General features: G+C 37.3%; 1 protein-coding gene across 3 annotated transcripts; it reads right to left on the bottom strand.

The window, feature by feature from the left end:
- Positions 1-906: 906 nt before the first annotated feature.
- On the bottom strand, positions 907-10,496 carry LOC110612858 (heavy metal-associated isoprenylated plant protein 7). 3 transcript variants are annotated; one of them, XM_043956164.1, is made up of 9 exons: positions 10,223-10,495; positions 9,870-10,099; positions 4,750-4,840; positions 4,419-4,675; positions 4,102-4,189; positions 3,578-3,948; positions 3,196-3,370; positions 1,308-1,361; positions 907-1,046 (listed from the first exon to the last, which is right to left on the bottom strand). In XM_043956164.1, exons 1-8 carry the CDS (start codon positions 10,323-10,325, stop codon positions 1,309-1,311), a joined length of 1,368 nt encoding a protein of 455 aa, XP_043812099.1. In that variant the 5' UTR covers positions 10,326-10,495; the 3' UTR covers positions 907-1,046; position 1,308. The 3 variants fall into 3 exon arrangements, 2 of the variants coding, with proteins under 2 accessions (XP_043812099.1, XP_043812098.1); XM_043956163.1 differs by lacking the exons at positions 907-1,046; positions 1,308-1,361 and having other exon boundaries at positions 2,312-3,370; positions 10,223-10,496; XR_002487524.2 differs by lacking the exons at positions 907-1,046; positions 1,308-1,361 and having other exon boundaries at positions 3,229-3,370; positions 3,450-3,948; positions 10,223-10,494.
- Between the last annotated feature and the right edge of the window lie 4,323 nt (positions 10,497-14,819).

Raw genomic sequence — 14,819 nt, 5'->3', positions numbered from 1 at the left:
CAAAACATCAGAGCCCAAGCACAGACAAAGAGTGGCATACCATGGCAACAGGAATGTCCACTAGAAAGCACCAGCCACCTGAAGGTTCAAATTCTACATAATTAAACTGTAGCCACATAAATAGTATTAAAATAAATAAATATCTGAGAAGAATCCTTATTCAGAATGAAACAAAAGAAGGAAAAAAAAAAATACTTGCAACAGCAGAACATTATCAACTTCTCAGCTTTCTGCTTGCTGCCGATTGATCACCAAATACTGTTTCATCACAAGGCATAATCCATTTCAGTCCTTCAACTGCAAAAATATCCATCCAATGATAAGTTTCCAGTTTTATTTGACAATTTGACATAGAGAAGTTTAACTCAAGAAAGTGAGAATGCCAACCATTTTGTGATCAGCCAAAGAACCATGCATCTCAAAAAAGGCCCACATCCTTCACCTAGCAAGACCATTCTTGTATCAATATCTTTCCAAGTCATCAAATCTTAACTCAAAACAAAATGTTACTCAGATTGTTCAGGCAAAATCCTGCTCACTAGGAGAGAAGCTCAAAATCAGGAAATGGAATGAAATTCAAACAAAGTATATATGCATATTCAAAACAAAGTCCTGAATATCTTACAAGCAAATTGAAAGAAAGAAGAAAAATCACTTTTCTGAGAATTTCTTTTATTTGCTAACCTCACCTTGGTCCAGGAAAAACTGGTCATCAATATCTGCTCATATGAACCCAGAAAAGGAACGGATTGCTGAGATGGCCAAATTCTAAGGTTCAGAAATTTTTACTACGTCTGGGCTTCCTTATTGAGACTGCTTTGCTTGGAAATCACCTGCAATGTTGTGCCCTTCATTATCCAAGCAGTCTTTTCTGGTTGATGTTCAAAAGCATTAATAGGAAGTGGAGTTCCATCCTCTAGTTGCACACCATAAACAAATGGGAGTCTTAATGTCAGAAAACTTTCTGGTGGTAGGACCACTCGACATCCAAGGCTGAACTGCAACTTTCGTTCACGGTCTGCAACCGATGGGGGCAAGCATGACACCTTAAGGGAAAAGGTTGATAAACCATTAGGAAAAGTATACAACGAGACTAGCTATACATTTCGGGGAAAAATGTACCAATTATGACAGGAACTCATCTAGCAAGATGACAGTTACCAGGATGCAAGAATAAAAACTAAAATACTAGTCATAGACCTCTAGATAACATAAAATGCAACGTTCAGATGTACCTCTATATCACTTGTAGTCAAACATAAAGTTCATGCTTACACTCTTGTGAGAAAGTAAGACATAAGACATACCTCAAATTGTACAACTGGGCATGTTGCTAATACAACTGGAAATGGAGGTGTGACCTACAATCAGATTCAAGATATTAGGCATTTGTTAATTCAAGGTAATTTAAAACTCGACATGAAAATAAAAATAAGGTCTTTCATTTCTTCTTGCTCAAACCACCACAAGAAGTGGTAGAAAAAAAAAATATCCTAGCAAATTTTAAGTTGAAGTTAAATGCACTGCACATAACATATCAAATTTAACATAATTCTTCACCATTCTTTTCAGGCAACCAAATTTGTCTGATCTGCAGATCTCAAAAGGTGAATACTATTGATGATCTTATTTTTATTTAAAGAAAAAAGTATAACTATCTCTTGAATTTATGTGTAGTGTTAAGGTCTCATTCCCTTATTACATTTTACTCAAATGTAAATTATTTGTAAGGTGCCTAGGTATCCACTAAGTGATAATACAATAGTTATTACTCTAGGAATCTTTGGACTTAGTTTAAAAGTTATATAAAATCAGTGTGCTTCAAGTGTGAATCTAAGGTTTCAATTGATTAGTGAGACCTCAAAAAACTCCAAGCAATAATAAAGAAAACAACAAAAAGTCTGCATAACATACAAATAAAAATAATAAATCAAGGAAAACAGCAACTGATAAATGGAAGATTCACAGGGCCTGTAACAATCAACAGCCAGAGTTGAATGAACCAACTTGATATTTTGGCCATATAACCATAAAAAAGGTTCAATTCTAATCTTCCAAAATAAATTATTACATTTATTCAACATTATGCACCTTATTTCACATAGGCATGCTTCTATGCTTGCCTAGGCTCCAACAGCCCTTAGTTCTTGTAGAAAGATAATATTTTATTGTATTTCACAATAGAGGTTACAACCTATTTATACATGATAGACGGTATCTAAACAGGAAGGAAAATCAAGCCTATAATTATATAATCCTTAAGATTAAGCAACTGACCCATCTATCAATATTTACTTTCTATATTACCATATTTACCTCCTATAACCTATAACACTCCCCTCAAGTTGGAGTATAAATGTTAATCATGCCCAACTTGTTACATATATAATCAACTCAAGCCCCATTTAGAGCTCTAGTGAAAATATCTCCTAATTGTGTTCTCGTTCAAATATGTCCTGTTGCTATTATCCTTTGTTGAATCTTTTTACGAACAAAATGATAATCAATCTCGATGTGTTTAGTCCTCTCGTGAAATATTGGACTGAAGGCAATGTGGATAGCTGCTTAATTATCACACCACAACTTAGCAGGCACCGTATTTGTGAATCCAACTTCTTCTAATAGTTGATGTATCCACAAGACTTCACAAACGGCTTGTGTCATGGCTCGACATTCAAGTTTAACACTAGAACGGGAGATCACATTTTCTCAGCTCAATAAAACGCCTCACACACATCATAAATATGGAAAATATTCCATTTGCCAGAATATAGAAATTCCAAATACTCCATTAATTCTTTAATAAATTCACAGTGATTAATAAGACTAATCACCTCACTATAAATAGAATTTCGAATCTGCAGAAATAAACAAGCATCATCCCTCATCCAATCTCTACGAGTTTCATCAGTTGGAAGATCCTTGGTAAGATGATCAACCATTTCAATATTTTGTAAATAAATACGGATAGTCTTACTCCAATCCAAAAAATTAGATCTATTTAATTTGTGTTCCGTGATTTTAGTCATCACAAAAATCACATCAGTTACGGTGGTTTTAACTTCAGCTATAAGGCCAACCAACCCAAAATAAACAAAGGATCAGAAGAACAGTACCCGTGAACAATACTTATGAACAGTACTCGTAAACGGTACTCGATGAACAATACTCGTGAACAGTACCCGTGAACAGTACCTGATAAACAGAGGCCTAAATCTCTTCGAGCTGAGAGGACCAGATCAATCGTACAAAGAAGTAAAGCTACAAATGATAGTACCATGCTTGCCTTAAGATAACCCAGTTGGTCTAGAACAGCCGAGACAACCTCTAGAAATAAGCTAGCGAGTATAAAAGCCCACTCTGCAGTTTCCTGTACAAAGGATGTTACAACAAAGATATTTTAAACAATTATGACAAGGAATTTCATAATTGATAAAGAACAACTGTACATTTTACTAGGCTTTGTCCTGTCCTCTTGCAGTATTGTGCATTTTAGGCCATTGGGTGGCGCCATGTCATTTGATCTTTGGAATGGTGAATGGTATCCTTATAATTTGTTTATTGATCAAGTTCTTACAGTATTAGGTGTGCTCTTTCCAATTTCCGAATCAAGTTTAGTGTGAGCATCTGGTGAGCTAACCAAACTTTGGTTCTGGTCCCTGCCATCATTGGAGTCCTGAACATAAATTATTTCGATAATTTCTTCTTGCTGCTCAGCAAGTTGAAGAGCTGTAGATGGCACAATTTCTTGCTTGTGATCTTGCTTTCGAAATGAATATTGGCTTGTACTTTTCACCACTAGTTCTGCCTCCTTTTTTATCTCTATTTTCCTCTCCTCTACAAGTTTCTTCAATCTCTTCTTCATGGTTTCAGTTAAGATATTCACATCAATGGTTGCTTTGACAGTTACAGTTTCCTCCTCCTTGTTAATTCTCACCTCCTGTACCCCTGTAATAGTCAATGACATTTTGCCCATTACGAATTTTGGTTATCCTTAAGCACTCATTCAAAGGCTAATTTAACGAGTAAACAAATTTGAAACTCTGACCAACAAGTAGAATGCATGACTAGAGTAAACGTGTAGAAAGATGATTTTGTTACCTCTAATTTTACGGATAATTTTCCGAATTCTCCCTATGCATCCATCACAGTGGAGTGGCACCTTGAAAACTGCCATTATTGCTGGAGCCTAAAGGTATAGAATTTATAGACGAACACGCATGTATAAGAACACAACACAGATGCTTTGATGGTATTATGATTTGGAAGCACTAAAGATAGAAAGTAAATGACAAGCAAAACACATTCAGTTAAGGAAAACAGTAAGAAATATCACTAGTAGAAAAAAGAACAAAGAACAATCATATTAACTATGCAAAATTCAGAATTCTCGAGGGAGAAAGGTACTGTAAGTGTACTTCTATTGGTTTCAACTCCAATAGGCTCCCTTTCATTTCAGTATCATGATTCCCATTCTCTTGTGCACTTCCTTTCTTCTTCTTTCTGTCATCATTGCCAGTCTTGCTGTCTTTATCGCCGCCATTGCTGTATTTCTCTTTCTTAAGCGACAAGATGTGAACAGGTCTATTCAGTTTCTCCAACAACACCTTCACATCCATGGTCCCTTTGACCGTTATCGTTTCATTCTCTTCATCTAGTGCCATCTCTTGCACACCTGCAATGAATGCTGTTAAGGACCAAACTTCCATCAACAAAATGAAAGTGGTGAGCTATGAGAACGAACATTACCCTTTGTCTCCTGGACTATCTTGTGAATCTTTGGGCAACATCCCTGACAGTAATGTCCTAACTTGAGAACTACTACTGTTGTCTCCAAAGCCTGCCCCAGTAACAATTATAAATAAATCATTAACCATCTATAATTAACAAATAAACAACTTGAGCTCTGAAAACACCCAAATATAATCTATATGAATCAATCCTAGCAATCATGTATTTGCAAACAAGAGAATTTGCTAATGGAACTGAATTGATTTCAATTCTTGCATTTTTAGAGTTTCCAAACAACCTGAAAGAGTTAATGTTTATCTCTGTTAGAAATTGTCTTAGATACTACTGATTTTCTAAAGTTGTTAAACGTGCTGTGTAGTTCCTATTTTTTCTGTTTAGTGGGTTGTTAAATGACTTGGTCTACAACCTGTAACCAAGTTTTAGGAAATTTATTATTTATTTATTTTTTCTTTTTCTTTTTCTGTTAAACATGTTTCTATGTTTTGATCATGGGTAGAATCATGGACCATGATCTTTAGTATTAGTTATTTTTATTTTGTATTTAAGCAATATTTTATTTCAATGAAAGGTGTGGGGTTCAGTTCTGTTCTTCTCCTTCTCTGTTTTGCTAACATTTGGTATCAGAGCCTTTATCTTAAAGGACCTGTGATCGTTTGAATGTGAGTTTTTTTCCCGTTGAGTGTTATACAGAAATACTAACCCTCTCCAAGTTTCAAATCTTGATTCAAATGGCTTCAAAAGAGTATTGTCCTGTTCCACCTCCAGTGTTCACTGGAGAAAATTATCAATCATGGGCAGTTAAAATGACTGCTTATCTACAAGCATGGGATCTTTGGGAAGCAGTGGCTGAAGACCTTGAAATTGATCAACTGCCTGAGAATCCAACTATGCAGCAGATCAAAACACACAAGGAGAAAACTACAAAGAAGTTTAAGGCCAAAACATGTTTGTATTCAGCTGTGTCTGAATCACTTTTTACCAGGATTATGAACTTGGAGACTGCCTTTCACATTTGGCAGTACCTCAAGACAGAGTTTCAAGGTAATGCGCGTACCAAAAGCATGAGTATCTTGAATCTCAGAAGGGAACTTGAACTACAAAAGATGAAAGACTCTGAAACTGTAAAAGAGTATGTTGATAGGCTGCTGGATATTATCAACAAGCTTAGGCTTCTTGGTGAAAAAATTCCAGATAGCAGAGTTGTTGAGAAGATTCTGGTAACATTACCAGAAAGATTTGAAGCCAAAATTTGTGCACTAGAGGAGGTTCGTGACCTTACAGAAATTTCCTTGGCTGAGTTGCTAAATGCTCTTCATGCACAAGAGCAAAGAAGGCAGATTAGAGAAGATGGTTCAATTGAAGGTGCATTGCAAGCCAAGTTGCAACTTAAGGACTCTTGGAAAAATAAGAAAAAAAAGGGAAAGAAGAGCAAAGACAATTCAGGTGCAGGTGTTGGAAGCAATTTTTTTCCTGGAACAAGCAACAATGGTGCAGCAGGCAACAAAGGAAGAAATTATCACCCTTGTCAACATTGTGGCAGAACCAATCATCCTCATTTTAGATGTTGGAGCAGACCTGATGCAAAATGCAACACATGCAATCAGATGGGGCATATTGACAAAATTTGCAAAAACAAAGGCAATCAGGTAGTGAATGAGGCTCAAGCTGTGAATCAGGAGGAGGAAGAACAATTATTTGTGGCATCTTGCTACGTTAGTTCGGCTGATACTTGGCTTGTTGATAGCGGTTGTACCAATCATATGTCCAACAATATCGAACTCTTCAAGGTTCTTGATAAGACATCAACCTCAAAAGTTCGTGTTGGAAATGGAGAATATATTTCTGCAAAAGGTAAAGGTTCAGTTGCAATTGAAAGTATTTCTGGAACTAAAGTCATTACTAATGTGTTGTACGTTCCAGATATTGATCAAAATCTTTTAAGTGTTGGCCAATTACTTGAAAAAGGTTTTAAGGTGTGTTTTGAGAACAGAAGCTGTATTATTAAAGATGCAAAAGGATTGGAGGTATTTACAATCAAAATGAAAGGGAAAAGCTTCCCTCTTGATCTGATGGAGGAGGAGTATTCAGCTCATCAAGTCTCTGTCAAAACCACTAACCTTTGGCACAAGAGGTTGGGTCACTATCATCATTCTGCTTTGTTATTCATGCAAAAACATGGGTTGGTACAGGGCATGGCTTCACTTGAAAAGGAAATATCTGGTTGCAATGCTTGTCAATTTGGCAAACAAATCATATTGCCTTTTGCCAAAATAGCTTGGAGAGCCTCACAAAAGCTTCAGCTTGTTCATACTGATCTTGGAGGGCCATATCAAACACCATCACTCAAAGGCAGTAAGTATTATATTGCCTTTATTGATGATTTAACTCGAATGTGCTGGATATATTTTCTCAGATTCAAATCAGAAGTGGCTGGAGTGTTTTGGAGATTCAAGTCATGGGCTGAAAATCAAAGTAAATGTAAGATGATGGTTTTAAGATCTGATAATGGAAAAGAGTACACCTCATATCAGTTCAATAAATTTTGTGAAGAGGCAGGGATCGAGCATCAATTGACTACTCCATATACTCCCCAGCAAAATGGAGTAAGTGAGCGAAAAAATAGAACTATAATGGAGATGACTCGTTGCTTGTTGCATGAGAAAAATCTTCCTAAAAAGTTTTGGGCAGAAGCAGCCAATACTGCAGTTTTTTTATTGAATAGATTGCCTACTAAAGCTCTCCAGAAGCAGACTCCTTACGAAGCATGGTATGGTCACAAACCCTCTCTCACAAATCTGAAAGTGTTTGGATGTTTTTGTTTCTCTTATATTCCTCAGGTTAAAAGAGATAAATTGGACAAGAAATCTGAGCCTGGAATTTTCATAGGCTATAGCAGTGTCTCAAAGGCCTATAGAATATTTCAGCCACAAAATGAGAAGATCATAATAAGTAGAGATGTTGTTTTTATGGAGGAGGACCAATGGAATTGGAGTGCATGTGACGATGTTCAACGTTCGAGTACACAGCAGCCCACCGTTGAGGATGTTGATGAACAACCAGTTCGTGGTACTCAGTTACTATCTGAAATCTATGCAAGATGCAATGTGGCATTATTAGAACCGGCAAGTGTTGCTGAAGCAATGATGGAGCAAAAATGGAAGCTTGCCATGGAAGAAGAGATGCAAATGATTGAAAAAAATCAAACCTGGAAGCTTGTTGAGAGACCTCAAGATAGGAAAATTATTGGGGTGAAATGGGTTTTCCGAACAAAGCTTAATGCTGATGGATCAATAAATAAGCATAAGGCAAGGCTCGTTGTGAAGGGTTACGCACAAATCTTCGGTGTGGACTTCTCGGAGACTTTTGCTCCTGTTGCAAGGCTTGATACTATTAGATTATTGTTGGCTATGGCAGCTCAAAAAGGCTGGAAGGTGTTTCAGTTAGATGTAAAGTCTGCGTTTTTGAATGGTCTTTTGGAGGAAGAAATTTATGTCGAGCAACCAGAAGGTTTTATTGTGCAAGGGCATGAAGACAAAGTGTATTTGCTTAAAAAGGCATTGTATGGCCTTAAGCAAGCACCAAGGGCTTGGTACAGTCGTATGAATGATCACTTGCTAAGCTTAGGCTTTGTGAAAAGTCTTAGTGAATCAACTTTATATATAAAGAAAAATGGTGCTGATTTAACCATTGTTTCTATTTATGTTGATGATCTTCTTGTTACAGGAAGCAAACAGGAACTTATTGACTGTTTTAAGGCTAAAATGTTCAAAGAATTTGAAATGACAGACCTTGGGTTGATGTCTTATTTTCTTGGTTTGGAAGTGAGACAAAGGAAAAATGAGATTTTCATCAATCAAAGCAAATATGCAAAAGAGATCCTAAAGAAGTTTCATATGGAAGGGTGTAAGCCAGTTGACACTCCTATGCAGCCTAGAGTAAAATTCTATAAAGATGATGGTGCTGTCAAAGTGAATGAAAATCATTATAGAAGTTTACTTGGCTGTCTCATGTACCTCAGTGCCTCCAGACCTGACATAATGCATGCTGTTAGTCTCCTCTCTAGATTTATGCATTGTGCTAGTGAGGAACATTTACAAGCTGCAAAACGTGTTGTGAGATACATAAAGGGAACAATTGATTTTGGAGTAAAGTATGCTTGCTGTCAAAATTTCAAGTTAGTTGGTTTTTCTGACAGTGATTGGGCAGGTTCGGTAGATGATATGAAAAGTACTACAGGTTTCTGCTTTAATTTTGGATCAGGTGTGATCAATTGGTGCTCCAAGAAGCAAGAAATCATTGCTCAAAGTACTGCAGAGGCTGAATTTGTTGCTGCAACTGCCGCAGCAAACCATGTTTTGTGGCTTAGGAAAATTCTCAAAGATTTGAATGAAGAACAGCTTGAGCCAACGCCAATCTTTGTTGATAGTCAGACAGCCATATCAATCTCATCTAATCCAGTATTTCATGGGAAGACAAAGCATTTCAAGATTAAGTTCTACTTTCTGAGGGAAATTCAAAAAGAAGGAGAAGTGTTGTTAGTTTATTGTAGAACTGAGGACCAGTTTGCTGATGGTTTTACTAAAGCTTTGCCTAAAGCTAAATTTGAAGATTTAAGAAATAAAATGGGAGTTTGCAGCATCAAAGACAAGGAGGAGTGTTAGAAATTGTCTTAGATACTACTGATTTTCTAAAGTTGTTAAACGTGCTGTGTAGTTCCTATTTTTTCTGTTTAGTGGGTTGTTAAATGACTTGGTCTACAACCTGTAACCAAGTTTTAGGAAATTTATTATTTATTTATTTTTTCTTTTTCTTTTTTCTGTTAAACATGTTTCTATGTTTTGATCATGGGTAGAATCATGGACCATGATCTTTAGTATTAGTTATTTTTATTTTGTATTTAAGCAATATTTTGTTTCAATGAAAGGTGTGGGGTTCAGTTCTGTTCTTCTCCTTCTCTGTTTTGCTAACAATCTCCAAGCCATTGAACGTAATTAAAAATTTAAAACCACACCATACAAATTGGGAAGATGCAGATTTTGGTACCCATGTCTTCAGAGCAATGCTCCATGTTTGACACTATCACCACACATGAAATTAAGCTATTAAAAAATGGGAACCTGTTTCGGTTGTTTCTTATCAACGTCTGAGTTTTCCTCACGAATAGATTTCTTGTCTTCCTTGTTCTTGTCAGCAATGGCGCCATTATCATCTATCCTGTGATGAGAAGAGACAACATCGACCTTCTTATTGGTCTTGCGGCTTAGCTCTTCTTGAATCTGCGAAGGATCCACCTCACCTACCACTGTCAACTTGTTCGAATCTATGTCTACCATCACATTCTCTACACCTGACACATGTAATTAAAACCCAAAAAACAAAACATATAAATTAAGTTCAATTTGCAGAGTTACTGATCTAGCTCTGCCCATCTACGTACATATAATTATGTGCATGAAAATAACTAAATTACCTTTGAGGCGTCGAGCACATTCCACAACTTTAGAAGCGCAGCTCTCACAATGCATCCCGACTTCCAAAACGACAACGGAAAAGGGATTGTTGGCCACCTCCATTAGTATTCAACAACGGTGAGAAAAAGGGTATGTCAGAATTTCACGAGAGAAAGGAAAGAAGAAATTGATGAGTTGGGTTTTGATCAGTGTAAGATTTTAAATAGTAAATTGATTCCTCCATTAAAGCAAGTAGAAGAAGACCAGAACACTCACAAGTCAACAAAAAGTAAATCTTCGACAATATATATATATATATAAATTTTATCTTTCTTACGAGTGGCTTTCGTGTATGGTTCGAGGCCACGAGTCCAAATATGAAGAAACCGTGTTTGCAAAAGCAGAAATTCAATGGATGGTTTTTACTTTTCTACTTCTTTTCCATCGGCTCCATGCAATCATTTCACAGTGGAAAAGGATCTAGTGCAGTCACGCTTAGATATGTACACAAATTTGCACCATTAGAATTCAAGGGATTGTTCATTTTGGCTGTTGAAATGTATATGTGCAGGTGAATATATGCATATGGAATCACTGCCTTGTGGATGTCTAATTAAGCCAAATAAGACATGGTAGCCAAGTTCAAAAGTCCACGTTTTTTGGGAGATGGTAGTGCTGCTTTATGATTGGCTCACTAAAGGACAAGTGACATTGTTATAATATTCCATTCAAAAAGCACACTTATTTCATCCTCTAATTATAATAAAAAAATTTTACTATTTATTAAAGCTATATTAAACTTATTAAACTTAATTAGTTTGCTTAGCCTAATTAATTCAATAATTAAAGCTATATTATTGTCGTTGTTAAAGTCAAATATAATGGCTAATAAATAAAATTAATAGTTAAAATATTAATTTTAACCATATAATTATTTTAAGAAATTAGTTATGTGGTAGATTTTTTTTAGTTATTATTTTTTTTCTCATGGCATTTAACAAACTTAATTTAAAACATAGTTTTGTTTATGGAGGTTTTTTTTTTAATAAAACAGAAATCGAGAATTGGAAAAGTAGAATATGAGATGTTTAAATATATTTATTATCAGATTAAGTCTGTAAATATATTTATGGAGATTTTTATATTAATAATTTTAAATTATTATTATAATAAAAGTAATTTTGGATAATTTATTTTCTCAAAAACCGTTAAAACATTAAATATTATTTTAAATATTATTATTATTATGCAATTTTCCTTTTAAGTTGTCTGGATTATTAAATTTAATTTAAACATATAATTCCTTCATTTGGAATAAAATTTATTTTAATAATTTAATTCAATTAATTTTTTTAATAAATTTTTTATAATAATAAATAATTTTTATTTAAAAAATTGAAATTATGTATGATTTTTATAAAATTTTATTTGTACTTTTTTTTATAAAATAAATTATGTGAAATTAAGAGATATATTAATGTTTTAGTTAATAAATTAATGAAATGATGGTGCACTATGTTGAGAATACAACAATAAATACTTGATGGGATTTTAATGTTTGTAAAGTATTATCCTGATTTTAATAAGTCCAAATTAACCACAAGTAGAAAAATATAATTTAATTTCCCTTCACTTGTATATATTTTAAATGTTAAAATAATTTGTATATAAATCCTGACTCCATTTTCATTGACCACACAATTCAGCATGCATGAACTCTGATGACCACTGGATTTCTTCACCCCGGCCTAAAGATCAGGCCCATGAAAACAGTCCATGATCCGAAGGTTTCAATATTCCCCTCGAGAGCCAGGTCTAGCCCGCTCAGTCACAGAGACGGACTCTGCCTAGACTCCTCAATCAAGCCGGCCCAAACCTCTCGGCCCAGCAATCAGGCCCTCACCAGGCTCCACTTCAGCCCTACCATTCAACCCAGCCCGGAAAGAGGAAAATGACTAACCTGCCCTGCTGGTGGGTCCTTCCGCATGCGTATCAGAGGAGAATTAATGGCCGTTACGCATGGAGCAGGCGCCTGACACATCCGTACATACGGAGCTGGGCGGCAGAAGACAGCTAGCATTGTGGCAGAGAGACAGATATATATATCACGGTAGAGGCCACGCAGCAGGGGGGAGGCTCTCTTCTTCTTCCTTCTCCTTCCTGGACACCATTTTTATTCTTTCTGCAACCCTTGCCTAAGTATACTTCTCTGAGCCATAAAATCTGACTTGAGCGTCGGAGGGCCACTACCGGGTACCCCCGGTAGGCCCCTGACCATTCTTTCTTATTTTACAGGTCCTTTCACCAGGTAGAATAGGGAGAGACCCATCAGGGAGCCCAGCAAGAAGGGACCCAGAAGAAAACCAGATCTATCATGGATCAGGAAGAGGAAGAGATTTATCAAATGGCGCCGTCTGTGGGAATCGAAAGAGATTTTACTATCTCTAAAGTTTTTAGATCTACCCATTGAGATCCACATAAGGTACAAAATTTTGAGCGGATAACCCAGCTGAAAAGAAAGGTTCATTGTGCTAAAGAATATTTTGATGGTCTTTCAGATAATTTATTTTAATATTTATTAGCTTTTATTATGGCTGATTTTTTTTCTTTGAAGCCTGGTGAATACTTTCTGTAAAAGGAAAAAAGAGTGAGTAATATATGTATTTGTTGAAATTCTGAGTTCGGTTATATATTAAAAAAAAAAAAGAAAGAAAAGGAAAAAGAAAAGAAGAAGGCGAGAGAAAGAGAAGAGGAGCCCGTAAGAAAAATGAAGGTCGGAGCCGTGTTTAGCAAGACAGAAAGGAACTCGGCAAATTCGATGATCACAGCGATAGATTGCTCGTTGAGGTCGGACCCGTGCGCGAGCTTGGATGTGCTCGAGGTCGGAGCCGTGTTTGAGATCGGGCTCACATTTCAAGTCGGATAAAAATGGTCGTCACGTCCAGTTGTCGCTCTCGACTGTGGTCCGTGAGAAAAAAGGAGGTCGGAGCCGTGTTTAGCAAGACAGAAAGGAACTCGGCAAATCCAACGACCACAACGATAGATTGCTCATTGAGGTCGGAGCCATGCTCGAAATTAGATTCATGGTCGAGGTTGAAGCCGTGTTTGAGGTTGGACTCGCATTTCAGGACAGATGGAAAACATCGGGGCGACAGGGAGACAACACAAAATTATCAGATGCCCAAACCGATCGAAGAAGAGATTCGGGTTATGCGTGTTGGCCAGCTTGAAGACGGCAAAATGCATGAGGTCGGCGCGACGCAGAAATGAACCGGATAGACAGACGTGATGGTGGCGTATGGTTGGGTCCAACGAGTGAGGTCGGCGCGACGCTGAAATGGCCAAACAGGCAGACGTAATGGTGCCAAAGATGCGCTGACCTGAGGAGAAGGCGCTGGTCTGGTCGAGCTCCATCGAGTGAGGTCGGCGCAACCACGTAGCAATGTGACCATGTAGGTCGGCGCGGAAACGAACGATGCCGGTGCTTCCGATTTCGTCGCCATCGATCTTGAGATGACTGGCGTCACTAGAGCTCCATGGGGCGAGTCCTTCGAATTCGACCGATTCGATGTTCGGTACCACAAGGCCAAAGATTCCGCCGAGAAGTTCGCCATCGTTCAGTTCGGCATCTGTCTTTTCCGCTATGATGACCACCGCCACTCCTTCACCGGCGTTCCTCTGGAGCGACCAGATTCAACTGTAGCCATCGAATTCTTCTCCTAACAACAAAATCAGATCAATTTCTTTGAACTTATAAATTTTACTCCAACAAAGATCTAATCCCAGGCAGCCCAACTGCGAGTAGCTTCGCCGCCGACCTGCTGATAGTGATGCCGCTAAATGGCGGCTGCGAATTCCTTCGCCGTCCACCTGCAGATGCCTTGATTAAAATGGTGGCTTATATTGGGCGAGAGAGTGGATAGTGAGTAGCACCACCGCAAGAAATAACACCAGCAAGTACTGGGAAGGCATTTTAATGTTTACGGGAACCAAACAAAGAAAGGAAAGGGAGATGAGGAAGGTGAACGCCTAAATCGGTTTCTTATAATGGGATAGGGCCTAACGGAAAGACAAGTGTCCTCTCTGTTTGCCTTTTTTGTTTGCCAATAATACATATACATTTATATATATATATATATAAAAAAAGAAAGAAAGAAAGAAAGAAATAAAGAAATAAATGGAAGAAAACAGCCACCAGCCGGGCCCACCACCCCAACTTTTACTCAGGGAGAGAGAGCACGCAAGAGCAAACAGCAGTATATTATTACCTGACTACCATATATATTGGGGACGAAAAAAGGGAATCACAGTAAGAGAAACGGAGAGGAAACGAGCATACGTCGTAACACTTTGCTACTGATTTGTGCTTCTGAGGGGTTGAATCCGGAGGCGCAATACCTCCCAAATCTTAAGAATGCCCTCCATGATGAACTTGGTCTTTTGAATAACTGGGAATCCACTGATCAGGCATCATGTGAGTGGATCGGTGCGAACCGCACTTCCAATTATGAACCCGCACTCACTCGGTCCTCGAGAGCCTGCACTCATCTGAAATGCTGCTCGCCACATTTTTTACAATCATGCTGATCGATGATTGAAATAAGGTACACATTACTT

This window comes from Manihot esculenta, chromosome 4 (assembly GCF_001659605.2).
Source record: "Manihot esculenta cultivar AM560-2 chromosome 4, M.esculenta_v8, whole genome shotgun sequence".
Lineage (NCBI taxonomy): Eukaryota > Viridiplantae > Streptophyta > Magnoliopsida > Malpighiales > Euphorbiaceae > Manihot > Manihot esculenta.
Note: the sequence above shows the minus strand (reverse complement) of the source record. Positions and strands in the feature narration are given on the sequence as shown.

Excerpts from the sequence above, each read along its gene's own strand:
- LOC110612858 (XM_043956163.1), bottom strand. The coding sequence starts at position 10,325 with ATGGAGGTGGCCAACAATCCCTTTTCCGTTGTCGTTTTGGAAGTCGGG. Across the intron at positions 4,190-4,418 it reads TGGAGTTGAAACCAATAGAA|GCTCCAGCAATAATGGCAGT; the intron begins GTACACTTACAG and ends CTATACCTTTAG. Across the intron at positions 3,949-4,101 it reads AATTATCCGTAAAATTAGAG|GGGTACAGGAGGTGAGAATT; the intron begins GTAACAAAATCA and ends TGACTATTACAG.